This window comes from Podarcis tiliguerta, assembly GCF_965153285.1.
Source record: "Podarcis tiliguerta genome assembly, chromosome: 3".
Lineage (NCBI taxonomy): Eukaryota > Metazoa > Chordata > Lepidosauria > Squamata > Lacertidae > Podarcis > Podarcis tiliguerta.
This window is the reverse complement of record NC_139536.1, coordinates 78,489,066-78,505,620: the sequence shown is the minus strand read 5'-3', so window position 1 is coordinate 78,505,620 and position 16,555 is coordinate 78,489,066. Positions and strand designations below refer to the sequence as shown.

General features: G+C 41.6%; 1 protein-coding gene across 1 annotated transcript in view; it reads right to left on the bottom strand.

Moving 5' to 3' along the window:
* Positions 1-4,108: 4,108 nt before the first annotated feature.
* TBX18 (T-box transcription factor 18) overlaps positions 4,109-16,555 on the bottom strand; it is a 35,327-nt gene continuing 22,880 nt past the window's right edge. The window contains exons 6-8 of the mRNA XM_083434371.1: positions 16,275-16,339; positions 14,126-14,220; positions 4,109-8,236 (exon numbers count right to left, since the gene is read on the bottom strand). Coding sequence (XP_083290497.1) covers positions 7,512-8,236; positions 14,126-14,220; positions 16,275-16,339 — 885 coding nt within the window. The 3' untranslated portion in view covers positions 4,109-7,511. The remainder of the gene's footprint in view (positions 8,237-14,125; positions 14,221-16,274; positions 16,340-16,555) is intronic.

Here is a 16,555-nt window from a genome sequence, read left to right as displayed (position 1 = left end):
CATCGGATTCTTGCAACTGTCATCAAATACTCTGCCAACCATTAACAGGCCAGGAAAGCTGTCCAGAATCCATTCCTGGTGCTCCCCTGCTGGACTCACCTACTGTAAGCCTACGCGACAGTCAGCAGCATAGGAAAAGTAGCTGCGACCACCAACTTGATTCGGCTCAGAGGTTCTCTGAGCATGAGGAAATCATCACATTGGAGACCATTGGCTCAAAGCAAGCTTGCCAGAAGCACAGTCCATTGGAGCATGGTTGTGGAAAATTTAGACAGTGTGTTCTGTTCCCAGTTCTTCGCTTCACAAGCACAAGAAACACGGCAAGGGCGATGAGTGTAGCTGCCTCATGCAATCCTACATGGATCACTTTGTAAAGCTGGTGCAACACACGGGGGTTCCTCCAGTTGCCCTTCTACTGCAGATGCTTTGGACTACGGTTCTCATCACTCCTGGACAGCACAGCCAATGGTCAGGCAGTTGCAGTCCATGACATCAGGGGTGCAGCAGGATGGTGAAACCTACTGAAGAGAACCCCTCTGTTGTGACTGTGTAATTTCCTGATTACCATAGTCTACAAGAACCACCACAATAATAGTGCAAAACATGATATGTCCACAAATCTGTTTATTTGTACACCTCTTCCTCTTAAGCTGCTTTACCAAACCTGGGCAAAAATGTTAACGTTTGAGAGGGAAATAAAGTAATAGGCCAATTTGCTGAACTCTTAGAGAGGACTCTCCCCACCCTGATGTCTCTTTTCCTAATGCATAGGCGAAAGCAACTTCAAGGAAACCTTCCATTTTCTGTGACAGTAAATAATACACACTATCCATCCCATACACTCATGAAGCAGGGAATGGAGCGCTGCAGCATATGATAGATAGTATATTAAGGACTTGGTGATACAGGGCAGAATCAGAACAGCTACCATGGGGGATAAAGGTAGGTAGTTTATTTTTACGCCTGCCTTTTGACCAAAGGGCCCTTTGGCCCCCAAGGTAGTGCACCGACACACATACATAATTATTATGTCAGAAACAGTGCTAGGCAATAAAAGACTTGAGGAAATACTGTCAGAGCAAAGTGATCTCTGAGGAGATTCACTAGCTGCCTTCTATGAGACACATGATCATGTGTAGAAATTCCTATCAGAATCAGGCCTATTTACCCAGTGTGGGATACCTCTACTAGCTATTAATTTGTTAAATTATTTAGATACATCCCCCCTGATATGCCCAAAACAGCTTACTATAAAAAATACAATTTGAAATCTACAGTCTAATATTATAACTCAGTAGTAGCAGACACAAAAAACTAAATGGAAAGATGTGTCATCAAAAGACCAGAAGTTGTGTGCTGTATATTACACTAGAGACCACAAGATCTTGATTCAACACTTTGGGAAATGGCTCACCTTGATACTGAGGACTTTGGAGGCTGGAAAAATTGCCTTGGGGGCCAAGGCCAATTTGGGGGGTGGGGATGAAGTTTCACTTTCAGTATTTGGTGGGTTTTTTGCAGAAGTAGATGAAATTTGCAGGTCATCAATTAGGTAAGATAAAGCCTACAACCTCAGATATACAGATGACACAACCTTGATGGCAGAAAGTGAGGAGGAATTAAAGAACCTTTTATTGAGGGTGAAAGAGGAGAGCGCAAAATATGAAGCTCAACATCAAAAAAACGAAGATCATGGCCACTGGTCCCATCACCTCCTGGCAAATAGAAGGGGAGGAAATGGAGGCAGTGAGAGATTTTACTTTCTTGGGCTCCATGATCACTGCAGATGGTGACAGCAGCCACGAAATTAAGAGACGCCTGCTTCTTGGGAGGAAAGCAATGGCAAACCTAGATAGCATTTTAAAAAGTAGAGACATCACCTTGCCAACAAAGGTCCGTATAGTAAAAGCTATGGTTTTCCCAGTAGTGATGTATGGAAGTGAGAGCTGGACCATAAAGAAGGCTGATCGCCGAAGAATTGACGCTTTTGAATTATGGTGCTGGAGGAGACTCTTGAGAGTCCCATGGACTGCAAGAATATCAAATGCATCCATTCTTAAGGAAATCAGCCCTGAGTGCTCACTGGAAGGACAGATCGTGAAGCTGAGGCTCCAATACTTTGGCCACCTCATGAGAAGAGAAGACTCACTGGAAAAGACCCTGATGTTGGGAAAGATGGAGGGCACAAGGAGAAGAGGACGACAGAGGACGAGATGGTTAGACAGTGTTCTCGAAGCTACAAACACGAATCTGACCAAACTGCGGGTGGCAGTGGAAGACAGAAGTGCCTGGCGTGCTCTGGTCCATGGGGTCACGAAGAGTCGGACACGACTGAACGACTAAACAACAACAAAAAGCCTACAAAATTACAAGCAAAAAGTCCAGGCTTTTTTTGTGCTGGCAATCTTTAAAGAAAAAGTTTGAGATTAGATATAGAGGAACAATCTACCTGTATACCTGTATTTTTGGCAGACTTGTTTGAAATTTGCAGGCATATTCACCCTGCCTGATGGGGGGGTTGAATCTTGCCAGATTTCAGGAGAGCTATATTTAGTGTAGGGTTTACGCCTTAGCCTTTTCTTCTCCTGAAGATATTCCGCATGACAAGAGAAGGATCAGAGCTTTCCTTCTCCAGGTTTTTGAGCCCCATCTGCCCCTCACTTCCCTCTACAGCATGTAAAGAAACCACCTTCTGGACCGTTGGGTCCACTATTGGTCTCATCTGCTCAATCCATGGGAACCTAGCCTAAGTCCCTAAGTCACTGAGAATTTGAGAGCCATTGGCTACCCCCACCTGGTTTAGCCAGGTGAAGCAATAGCTGTTTTCAAGGGGTTTCCAAGGACCACACATATTATAGCAGATATTTCTATTGTGGTTGCCACCATGCCATTTTCTACCTCCTCACCTCAAGTGTGGTGCAACCATCAATTACTTACATTTGCCAGTGAATCAATATATTCTGCAACATTTAAGTCAGGGGTAGCCAACATTGTGCCCTCCAGATGTTGAGGACAACTTCCATCACTATTGACCATGTTCTTGGCCTGATGTGACCATGTTCTTGGCCTGATGTGGTCTAAATCATCTGGAGAGCAGAGTAATATCTTTCCCTCCTTTTATCAGGCAGCAAAAACAGACCATATACTTGGGGGGTGCAGAGAGAGAGAGAAGCCAAGTGGAACATATATGTAAGTGTTAATTTTCTAGATCTGGCCGATAAACAGCTCTCATCCTATCGTCACATCTTTTGGAATGAGTTCAGGCATGTGGCAAAATAGCAAAGGTCTGTCAGGGGCTAGTTCAGCTCGGCAAGCCGTTCATTCCTGTGTTCCAAAATAAAAACGTCGCTGGTTGGCTGCCTGCATTAGACTCTTCATGTGCTCAACATTTATCACAACCTTCACCTTCAAATGACAAGAGGGGACAGATAGCAACAGGTTTAAATTTAAGCACGTAAAAGAACTCCACATATATTTCTAACTCCGCAAGCCTACTGACTGTGTGCATAATGACATCCAAGTGGTACTTATCTCCTCAACTTTTACACCTGGGACAAGTGTTTTGAGGGAAATGGATGGTGATGAGACCTTTAATAATGCAGCCATTACATATTCTACAGCAACATGGGGGTTTTCCTGTCTTGTGTGACTGCAAACCCCCATTCCTCTGCAACTTGCAGCTGGGTTGCATTTATACCCTAATTTTAGTAGCATATTGAGACCGGATTATGAAAAAAAACCCTCTCCCATGGTTTGCTGCATGGTTTCTTTACACCAGAATTTTCCACTGCCCATGCCTAGAAGGCTGTAGAGTCAGACCATGATTTCCTTGTACATAATTCCTGTTATGAGTTCCAATTGCCACCTCTGAAGGTAAGCTTGTACCAGGTGCTTAAGGTTTTGTTGTTTCACGCTATGTTAAAGATAGCTAAGGAGGCGGGCAGTTCCACTCCTGTATTACGTTTACCATATTAAAATGTTAACACCCTGCAGGGAGAAAGTGACAGGAAGATATATCACATTGAGAGTTCCTCAAGAAGAAATGTAACACGCAATCAAAATGCACAACACTTTTCTGAAGAGGACGGCTGTAGGTTTAGGGTTGTTGTTGGTTTTAAAGGATTTTTATTTTCAAAATTTAATAAAAAGTGTTTTTAGGTACACACTTTAATATCATTTCTGTGGCTTTAAAAAACAAAATACAGCTATATATAATTACAGATATACTGCATATTTGGCATTCATTATATTCCATGAAAAGCTGGACTTTGTAATCATACACCATTTACTATGTACAGCAGCAACTGCATTTTAAGAGAAAAGGTGTTTCAATTATAATACCATGGCTTTATTAATATATGAGGGGGGAAATGCTGCAAAAAAGGCAGGATAATGAAAATCCAGTAGAAATTACAAAGCAGATACTGTTATAATTGTGCATATATACCCAGGGGGTTCGGTTGTGCTGCATTTTTTTGCTACAAGACAGCATGACCTTGACCTTCACGGTCCATTTTGCCCCATCACTTCTTAGCATAGTTTCCTTTAAGGTGGCAGCATATAATTCATTTGCGTTAAAAAATTAAATATAGCATCATGTCCATTTAAGATTTCGTGTAACTTAAATATTAATGTTTTCAATTATAGCAGGATTCCTTGTAACTGTGTTGGAATCACAGAATTGTAGAGCTGATCATCTAATCCAAGCCCCTGCAATGCAGGGATCTTATTTAATATATTTTTGTTATTTGAAACTTCACTGCCTTTGTAACAGCATTCATGCAACAAATAAAACAATTGTTCAGGATATCTGACAACCTTAGAATAGAAACGTGTAAGACACTGATATGAGACATCCAAACTCAAGGAGAATCTCATCCAGAATCCTAAATTCAAATTTTGCAATTCAGATACATGTTTAACATCATTTGCGGTGCCATATTTGCTTCCACTTATTGGCACAACCATTTTTGTCATGCCAACACTTTTAAAACTACGATCCTACATTTTCAGTAGGAAATCCTACTGAAACAAGGGTTTGCTGCTACAGTAAGAGGGTCCAGAACTATAAACCTAATGTGCTTTTATAACATTGTGCTTGCTGAGTGTTCACACAGTATACTTCAAGATTTACAGTTATGCAGGTTAACCAAGTAGACTTCTAATGCGTGAAACATAAACCTTCACAAGCAAGGTTGATATTATGGGTTTAAGGAACCATACAATATTGGCCAGGATCCAAAGAGCCGTGCATAGAACACTGTGCATATTTCCTGCCCTTCCCACTGTAGCCACTCACAGCCTTCAGAAAGCCAATCTTGGAAGCTGGTGGTCTCCCCAGAGTAGGGTCCAAAGTGTTGTGAAAAGATGCTGCTGAAAGGAAACACCAGCCCTATGCACCTGTGGAAACACTTCCTCGTCATTCACAAGGCTTTTTGGATCCCAACCTCTTATACCAGAATGTGGCTTGAGTTTAAAATTGGGCACTCAAATTCAAAATACCAGGTATAAAGGATACAAGAACTTCTCAGAACTTATCTGACAAGAGCCGCTGCTTAAGTCTGAACAAATCCTATCTGCAACTGGAATAGCCAGACACAATATTTCTGGACCTGAATACTTCTACTCTCGTTTCACCGCTCTGCAGATGTAAGATTGCTAAAAGGATAACGGACAGTTTATTCTGCAGTTGCAGTTCTAGTATTCTATATAGCACAGCGGTGTAGTTATTTTAATTGTGTCTTGTTGATGTTTTTCTTCCTTTTAAGGTCTACGGGCAAAACAAATATTCAGAAAACAATCAGGAGAAAAAAATTATAATCAAGTGTTTGTTGGGATGGGGGCAGGGAAATGCTAAAGTTTTGTGTATTGAAGGGGAACAACTGTTGCCCATGGTGGTGCAAGCAGAAAATGTGTACAGTTTAGGTTTCTTACCCCACAACTAAAAACATCATACTTGTAGGGTTTCGAAGAGGTTATAAGAAATGTACACTGCCGCTTCTGCACATCTACTGAAGCATGGCCATTTTCCCATTCTGACTGAAGCTCCTTGCATTACACCAGTTGCCAGTGTCACCACAAGATGTGGCAGAAGTCTGTCAACACACTGCCAGGCACTGTCCCTGGAAAGAAGAGGCTTCAGATGACCCAAATCTATGCAGTATGTTCTTCTGCTCTTGGGAACACACTCAAAACAAGCTAGCAGTAAGGTTTATAGTGGGATATCATGCATGTCTACTCAGAGGTAAGCACCAATGTGCAGTGGAACTTCCTTGTAGAAAAGGGTGTACCATATAGGATTGCAGCCTTAGCTATATTGTGACAAAGGTGTGTGAGCAAATGATTTGTAGAACTACTGAAACAGAAAGGGTGATTTTCCACAGCACCCTACCCTGGAGTGGATGGTGGGAAATAGTAGTGATGCTTACTTGACACCCCGGCGGGTAGATCATTGCTGCTTACCGGGAGGGAGGGGCAAGGCAGCAGGCAGGTCACTGGGCAAATGCAATGGAGGAGCCAATATGGTGTTCCTGCTGATACAAACTGCAGAGTGCCAACCTGCCTAGCACCTTGCCCCTCCGCTTCTCCTTCCTCTTAAGCAGCAGTGAGCCACCTACCAGCTCAGGCAAGTGCCACCCTCCCTCTCCACCATTCTGCTACTGTTCCTAATACCATTCTTAAATAGAAAGCTTATGGAAATATGTAGAAGACCTGCCTTGTCTTTTATATTTGCAAACATATATTTAATATTTTAAAATATAAAAATCTCTATCATCTTTATACTCTCTTCACATGGAGCAAGCCTCCTTTAAATTCATTCTGTACAGAAAAATAGGCTGTGTTGCTTGTTCCAATGCTTAATTTAGGTCGTTGTCTCTTCATAGTGCTCCTAGGTGTTCGCAAAGCAATGGTGTGCCAATGAAAAGCCATACACACCACAAAGATTGAGAAGGGAGATCATCCTGTCCCTTTATTTAGAAGATTTGACAGACTTCTGAACTAAGCCTAATGCAAGCCCACATATGTTTATTATCTCTCTTACAACAGAGAAGTAATGCGTGCATTGTGGCACCAGCACGTTGTGGTAAGAACGCTTTAAGGACAGCTGTTACAAAATGGTAGTTATATATATTTTAAAAGTGTTTTTTGTTTCATCTAAATCAGACCTGAGTGTTGTTTTGTTCTTTAAAGAGGGAAAGATGTGGGGGGAAAGAGTGCTGCAGGAAGCCCTTCTTAATTTGTTGCATATGGCCAAACGTGTTATAAAATGAAGTCTATTGCTACCAGGAAACTAAATGGGCTGCTCTGCAAACAAACTCGGCTTAACTCTGAACACGAGCACATATTCAAATATCTGCCGATAGGCAAGTCAAAAGATTAAGTCAAACTTCCCTTGATGACTTTTTTTTTAAAGCATAAACACCTTACTAGGCACATTAATCACCTTAGCATAATCCCGAAAAGGAAATACATTGTAGAAACCAATGTACTTTTGTTTTAAAAAGGCTTTATCAAACCATATGTGCAGATACTTGAGATGATGACAGCGTTAAGCTTCCTAGGGTCCTGGAGTCAAAGAAATTCTGCTGCCCCCCGCTGCTAAGTAAGTGCACTCCTTCTACAGGGGGCAACATCTGCCGATCGGTCATGGTTCCACTTGGCGACGACCCCAAGAAACTTCCTTGGGAAGAAACGATTTTCTCAGGACTGGCAGCCAGTTTGGGGGACGTGGAGAAGTTGTATCCATACAGAGCACAGGGGCTGTGCAGCCTGAAAGTGTTGTAGGAACTCTGGTGGGTTTGATTTGCAGCGAAGGCGTTGCCCGACGGCGAGGGCATGATATACTGCAGCTGCGGAGACATCCCTGAAATCTGCATCGATAAGCCTGTCTGAGGGCAGCCGAACGCATCGCCGTCACTGCCTGCCACAGGCATGTTCACGGTCGAACTGCCCGACACACCAACATAGGAGGGAGTCCTTGGGGTTGCAAAGGTCTCGCTGGATTGGTTTGTAAGCCTGTTGTAGGTTTCGGCCAGGGAAGTGCTGTATCTGTTAAGGGCTAGACCGGAACGGGCACAAGCTGTGTAGTCAGCTGGAGCGAGGCTGCAGAGCTGGCTAGTGTTGGGAGCAAGGTGGAAGGCAGGAGAAGAACAAGGGGACCCTGGGAGCAGGTGGGGGTGAGTGGTTGGTACTCCATTTCCGGTTCCCTGGAGCAAAGAAGAAGAGCCAGCGTTTCCTAGAAGAAAAAACATATCCAAGTATAAAATGGCATCCTAGGAAAAGAGAATTATTTATTACATACGTATTTGAACCTCATGGTGGCTTGAATAGGATTACACTCTTTTCTTTTGACAATACCACTATAAGGTAAGTTAGACTGATATAGATCTGTCGAAGTAACCCATCAAACTTCCTGGCTAAGGGTGGATTTGAATCCAGATTTCCCCCCTTCAAATGGTACATCTACAGTACAACTATACTTTAGCACATAAGTATTAGTTACTTTCGTTGAAGACAACCCATTCCCCCCCCCCCCCGCAGACCCACATATTTCTACAATGCAATTCTCAAAGAGCAATACTGAAGCTCCAAGCAAGATGACTGATAATAAGCAATGGAAGAAGGGTCCTGTTGGTTCACACCAATCTACTTCAGCATCTTCTTCTCACAGTGGCCAACCAGAGGTCTCTGGCAAGGCCACAAGGAGGACAACCTATGGGTCCCAGAAATTGGTATTTGGAGGCATAGTGCCTCTGACTTTTCTCTAACTCCCTCTGAACGTCATCCAAGATGATGGCCATCGCTATGTCTTGTAGGAGCATATTCCATAGTTTAAAAATGGGAAAAGTTCTGTGTGCCCCGAACCTTCCAGGATTCAGCATCTTTGGGTGGCTCAGGTACTATGAGAGGGGGAGAAAACCTCTCTGTTCATACATAATTTTATACACCGCTTTAAGTCCACTAAAGGCAAGGTGGCGAGTGGACTGCAGTAAGTTTCTGTTTAGAGGAAGCTTCCCCCCTAGGGGTAGCATGCATTTAAAAATATATATACATATAGAAGAATCCATTAATCCAAATAGCAAATCCAGATTTTAAAAATTATTACTATTTAGGTACACCGCTTAGAAATTCTAATGATTAGGTATAGGTAAAGGTAAAGGTACCCCTGCCCGTACGGGCCAGTCTTGCCAGACTCTAGGGTTGTGCGCCCATCTCACTCAAAGAGGCCGGGGGCCAGCGCTGTCCGAAGACACTTCCGGGTCACGTGGCCAGCGTGACATCGCTGCTCTGGCGAGCCAGAGCCGCACACGGAAACGCCGTTTACCTTCCCGCTAGTAAGCGGTCCCTATTTATCTACTTGCACCCAGGGGTGCTTTCGAACTGCTAGGTTGGCAGGCGCTGGGACCGAACAGCGGGAGCGCACCCCGCCGCGGGGATTCGAACCACCGACCTTTCGATCAGCAAGCTCTAGGTGCTGAGGCTTTAACCCACAGCGCCACCCACGTCCCATGTTATCAATCAATCAATCCTGAGGCTGGAGTGTTTGTCAAGCAGGGTCACGGAGCTGTCCAACTCTTGCTAGTCACACCATTTCACACTGCTGCAACTATGATGCATTTATAGGGTTGGGTGGCTTTCATGGTGCTTCTCAGCACAATCCCACACCCACAACACACACACACGTGTGATTGGACTGGGGGAAGCTTCCACTAAACAGAAACTGACTGCAGTCCACTGGCCACATTGCCTTTAGATTGGTATACAAGTCATTAGCAAGCTGTTGTCAGTCTCCTCCCCTTGTGCAGTACGGCTGGCCAGTTTTGGAGCTCTGTGCTGACTCCAATCTGTAGCCACTCTGATATCTATTTTTAGTTCACACGTGTAATTCATACCAAGGTGTGTTTACATGGGTTCTGCTAGGTAACCTGCCCTTGAGCAAACTTTCCGAGTCTTCTGCCAGACCAATCAGCTCAATTTTACCTGGCCTCAGCTGGTGAATTTCGAAGTTCAACACGGAGTGCCCATTCACAGGCGACACATTTATTGTTGCTAAGGACAGTACTTTTTAGGAAAGGGGAATCCAGTTGTTTTGGGAGGTGGCAGAAATTATTCAGAGGGGGATACTTCCTACGGCAGTGGCGGGTACTTTTTTGTTTTAATTTACTTTTTAAAAGCCTTAACTCCACTTGCATCTGTCCACGTCTGCCTTAGGCTACACTTTGTATCAGCTATGCAAAGTCACATGAAGCACTTAGAACTAATTACATGAACATGTTTTTCTCATTAATTTTGGAATCCGGATCAGTGCATCTCATAAGGAGGAGTCAAAGGTCCTTTCCCAAGTCCCAATGCCTGGGCAATTAGAATCCCCCCCCCCATTTCTTTTAAAGACCACAGGACACCGGTACACTCTCTAAAGGGGATGTCAAGCCAAGAAGATGGGGAAGTGTATCATATGGAAGAGTTTTCTTGGGCTCTCTTTCTAATGCTAAACACCTGCTAACACCAGCTTGTGTGGCCCTAAGCAAGAGGAGGAAATACAGAGAAGATTCTTTTTCACAAAGCCATACATAGCTAGTAGGAAACTTATTAAAATGGTATCTCTCTTCTAACTCTGCTCCTTGAGGTATTAAGGAGGGGTATTTATTTTACATCACCATAATCCCTGGCAATTAATATGGAATGAAAAACACCAAGCAAAGTCCTAAGGGACTTCTACATCAGTATCTCTATAATGCAGATTTCAGATCCAAAACTAACTTCCTATCAAAAAAAATACTTCTGGCACACTCATTTTCCCCGCATAGTTTTCACAAAATTGAATCACCCTGGAGTTTTTGCCTATGCTTACATTATAGTGCAGGATTTTTATGGAAATTCTGAAGCAAATGATTTTAGAAGAAGAAAATAACTTCTTGCCTTATTGTCTATTATTTTGCTGTTGTTGAATATAACTCTGAAATGACTTAGCATGGAAAGCAGAAGATTGGAGTTCTGGTTATGTTAAAGACTAGAGCATTGTCTTTAAAAGGTGTTGGGGGGGTTGTTACAGGGCTAAAGAGTATATGTATGTATATATGTGTATGTATATATGTGGGTGTGTATACCACAAATTATCTTGGGATGCTCTGGGACTGACACACTATCAACAAAAATGTCTGGTGCCAAAACAGCTATCAACAAAAATGTCCATCCAAAGTTATCATTTTTAAGTCACATTAATTTTGATGAGGAAAAAATTGAATGTATGCTAGGTTAATGCATGTAGGGTTGGGTGAATATGCCAATTTTGGTTTCTCTCTGTTTCACGTTTTCCCATCTTCAGTTTTTAACAGATTGTGGCTCTTTTATATAAACTAAAATCCACATGAATATTTATCAGCATTATAGTACTAATTCTGCCCAATAGTCACAGTTTTGCCAGGCAACTTCCCTTAAAATATTGCATTCTGGTATGTTATTTCATAAACAGGTACATTTTTGTGGACACTTTACCCATGTATACACGTTTTTCTACGCATTACTTGACTGGAGAACTGCACTGCAAAATTCATAGAAAGGCCTTTATAAGATTTGCAGTACATCAGTTTTTGCAGTTTACTGAAGACACATTTACTAAAGTTGAACTTTCAGCTCAGACCCATTTTTTAAGTCAATGTGTAATATCTGAATTACGTAGCAATTCAGGCTTAGAATTGGCAAAGTTTCGTAATTTGTTCCACTAGCCAGCAAGCTAAGCAGGACATACTAAATTGAGAATGTTAAAACCAGAGTGAAATAATACTGACTCTGACACCTAATCATAAATGCAACAAAAAAATTAAAATATCAATCAGGAATTGTTTTGTTTGCATCTTGAGTCAACTGCTGGCAAAATAAAGGTAACCTTATATCTTCCCCTTCTTGAGGGAGGTAAGTGGCTCAATATGACTAAATGCTGATACCCATGACAAAAAAACTAACCCAAAGCACATGGAAAACTCCAGGCACGGTACAAGTTACCAGTGCAGTGAAGCAGTGCTCTGAGTGCTCCCAGATCAATTTTCAGCATTTGGTATGGACAGCAATTTTTCCTGCTCATCTCATCATGTTCTGAACATTAATCCAGAGATGCCTCTAATGAACTCTGAACATACCATTTGCTTAGGGCCAGTTTAGCTTTTTCACTGTTTTGTTTAACTGAAGAGGCTCTCAAAATATACAAATGGATATTAGAAATCCATGGTTAATTTATTTGTGTTTTTATTCTACCCTTCCATCTAAGAAAGCTCAGACTGGTAAATATGTCTCTGTCTCTCTCTCCCCACCCCCCCACCCCGCTGCTGCCTTTTAGTTCTTACAAAAACCCTGAGGACAGTTGACAGAGTTTAGGGTAAAAGAGAGCGAGCAGCTGGCCAGGTTCACTCCATAAGGAGAGGTTTGAACCTGCATCTCTCCAAGTTCAGCACTAGTCTAGCATCAAAAATTGGGTGAACCACATCTGTATATAACTGGTCCCAATTACAGTGGTACCTCAGGTTACATACACTTCAGGTTACATATGCTTCAGGTTACAGACTCTGCTAACCCAGAAATAGTACCTCAGGTTAAGGACTTTATCTCAGGATGAGAACAGAAATCGTGCAGCGGCGGTGCAGAGGCAGCAGGAGGCCCCATTAGCTAAAGTGGTGCTTTAGGTTAAGAACAGTTTCAGGTTAAAAACGGACCTCCAGAACAAATTAAGTACGTAACCAGAGGTACCACTGTACCTACTGTCCCTTTTTCCTTCTTTCTGTTTAGTTTCAGATTAAAAACTGCTTTTGGGCAGAGACCTGAATTAACTGTTGTAGAGTACTAGTATGTAAGTAAGTAATAGTATAGATCCTCCCCCCCCCCCCCCGAAGCGTGAGGTGTTTAGCATTTTACAATGGAGCAATGAAGCCTGGGATTAAGTTGCATATACCTGGCTTTCTTGTACCACCACAGCTGTAGCTGTAGCTCCAGGTATCAATTGAAGAGGCAATTGCAAGACAGAGATGGAAGAAACCTGACATACTAGATCCATGGTGCAGGGCAGAGAGAGACTTCTTGCACCAGGTGTAAATAAGTCCACAAGGCTTCAGTGGCTAGCATTCTGGGCTGTTTTGGATGACTTGCACCAACTTTCCCATGCCTGGCATCATATGCTGTCAGGCCCAGGAAAATTTGTTACTTGCAAAAGAAGAATCAGGAGTGCAGCTGAAGTGTACTCCCAATTCTTCTTTTGCAACTGCAGCTTGAATTTTAAATCTCGTAATATCCTATGTCAGGTGACTGACATGTGGATGAGGACACCCAACTGTCAAAGTGGCCCATGAAGGGTTGGCCACTTCTGGTACCCTACCCCTGAAGTAGATGGGACACACTGCAAGTCATGCTGTTTCTGATTTTCGCCATAACTGTAGCCTTACATTTATGTGACTTGCAGCTAAGCTAGCCATGGATTGAGATGAGGTTATGTGCAAGAATGCAATTTGCATGGACCGTTTTTTTGTGTGGCTTAAATAGCCGCTAAGGAAAAGCATGCAAACCTCAGAGATGTATGAGGTGGCCTGGAAAGGGAGAAGTTTTCTTCCTGCCACAGTCCAGAGAAAAGTCATCTCCTAGAAGGTACTATTTGCAGTTCAAGGAATGTTTTCACCAGCTGCCATGTACAGAATGTGACTGGTTGACTCTGGTTTGGCCCACATGTCAAGAGTGATGCACGAGCACATCAGTTAGTAAGCCCTGCAACATGGATTAATAATTTTGAAATTAAATTATAAGAGTACAAGCTATATTTATGCCCATAACAGTGAAAAGAGCACTGTTATTATATTTAGGCTGAGGTCCTATGCACACTTGCCTAGGAGTAAACCCCATTACACTCTATGGAGTTTACTTCCGAAGATGCACAGAATTGCATTGTTAATGATAATCACAGATGTTTTTTTTCATGTATGAAATTGCTGGAATTGCTGAGTATTGTATTATTGCGCCATTGTGCAAATAAAGGTGGAATCTGTTCAAATCAATGCAAATTTTTCCAATGACCAAAATGGGAGGAAGACTGCACCCTCAGTGAGTAATCATTAGCATTCTTCAGGTACCCAAGTGAGATTCATACCTTGTTTTGCGATCCCAGGTATATCTTCAAATGTAAGTGTCCTCAGTGAAGGTCTCCAGAATGCATAAGACTCTACTAAAGCTTCTAATCCCATCCTAAACAACATAACAAAATCATGAGTTAAATAATAATTTCTTATTATATTTCACAGTACTTTATGATTGCTCTCTGTCTCTGTCTCTGTCTCTCTCACACACATATAGTAGAAGGATTACATTAAAACAATCTGGTTCCAAGACAATATTTTCAACCAAACAGCAGCCAAACTGTGGTTGTTTGGACCTCACAGCTATTTGCAATGAACTTGCTTGTGACCCGCAAAAAATATGCCAAAGACACATGATTTTGGCTTTCTTCCTTGTTGCTGCTGCTAATCAAATATTTTAAAAGCTAAAAATACATTAAATTCTTCCCTAAAGTTGTGTCTTTATGTAAGCACTTGCTGAAATTGCCAGAATGTCTATTTGCTATCTTTTGCATAGAGGCAAACAACAGTTTTCCCAACTCAATAGACATAGTCATAGAAAAGAATGGGACCTGGATCTCTTTTGAGAACTATGGACAGGCATGCTGAGAGTTCTCAGACACATTCTTTATAAATTTGATACAAACATTTTCTCTTGGCCAACATATCCTTCCCCAAACCCAAACAATTACAATTATTTAATAAATAAATTTATACCCTGCCTTTGAGGGAAACTTTCATTCCAAGTAGGCTCTTTGAAAACAGATTAATAATAATATAAGAACCAATGCATTTAAAACCAGAAGCATAAAACCACAACACAAAACAACTACACCCAGCAATAAATAGCCTTTTTAACAGTGCAATCCATAAAACTATAAAATCATAAAAAGAGCAAAATCAGAATAACCACAGCCCAATTAAAATACTTACCATTATTAAAAGGAGTAGTAATTAAATAATTTTTAAAGCCCACTTAAAAGCCTGCACAGATGGCACATGTGAGTTAAGTATACAAGTTTTAAACTATTTTTGAATTTTATAGAGCTGGGGGAAGTCCAGAAAGTGGCAACTAAAATGATAAATGGTTATTTGGAGCACATTTCCTATGAGAAGAAGTTAAAGGATTTTTAGTCTGATATAAAGATGATGGCAGGACAGGCATGATAGAGGTTTAGAGAATTATGAGTGATGTGATAACAGACATACTGTTCAATTTCTCTAATACACCTGCAGCTTGGGGCTCTCTCAATTAAACTGATTGGCAGTAGACATTGGGCAGCCAAGACAAAACACAACACTTCTTCATACAATGCACAATTAATGTATGGGATTTGCTTTCTTTAGTTAAATCAGTTAAATCAAAGTTAAATCAAGATGGGAATTGCATTTCAGCACAGCAGTTAAAACCAGTCCAATGATGCTGCTTCTCTAAGGTTTTGTTGCCAGAAACATTGAATAAATTTTGCAGGAAAGAGTTACAGAAGTATTAGCTAAATGTGGATTTAAAAAATAGTCTGCCCCCACCCCGTGCTAATGGAGGCTTTTCATTTGTAGTTAAAGCAGAGATAAAAGCCCACCTCCTGGAGGAGCGTAGCCAAGGTGATAATTTATACAAGATGCTTTCAATCATTTTCACATTTTACCACCATTCCAATTTATATTACCAAATGGCCAATTTTCTTTAACTAAAGCAATCGTATTTTTCTCCTGAAGTACTTAAGAAAGAGAAATGTTCATATCCCCCAAGTAAAGATTTTTGTAGGATCATTTTCTATGACCTATGTGGAGAATCTAAGCTATTCTCAAGAATATAAATTCTAACTCTGCAAGTGTTCAACAGGAAGAGAGAGCTTTTAAGGCACAAAGCCATTGTTTCTCTTACAAAACAATTTATTTTAAAGCCAGCAGTTGCTTTGGGTTAGCAAACCTGTGATACAAAAGTGATTCAAATTTGCATTGTAGATTTTATGTTCCAAATCTCATAAAATCTCATGAAAGCAATGCAACAAAAGCACATGCCAAAAAAACCAATGCACACAGCACTCTCTCCAGTCATAAGCAAGGCATTATCCCAAAGGAAGTGCAAAGTATTCGGTGAAACTTCTCCAAAGCATTTAAAACAGTCTAGCCCCATCACCAACGGCAAGAGTTATGCAAATTGCAAGGTGTTTCAAAGCTCACCTGTTGCGTCCAGAATCTCTAAATCCTTTGGCAAATGGATTCCTATCAATCTTGAGTCGGGTAATCTGTAAGGGCAACAGAATATGCTGATGATGAAGGTCCAGAGATATAAACAAGTACATCTTAGAAGCCACTCTGTTAATACTGAATGTCTGCTGCATTGCTAAATCACAACTATATTTCAAAGCACTAAGATGCCATTAAATAATTTGAAACAGGGGTTCCCACAGTGTGGCCCATAGGACCATCAAGGGTCCATGGCATATCTGCATTAAATACTC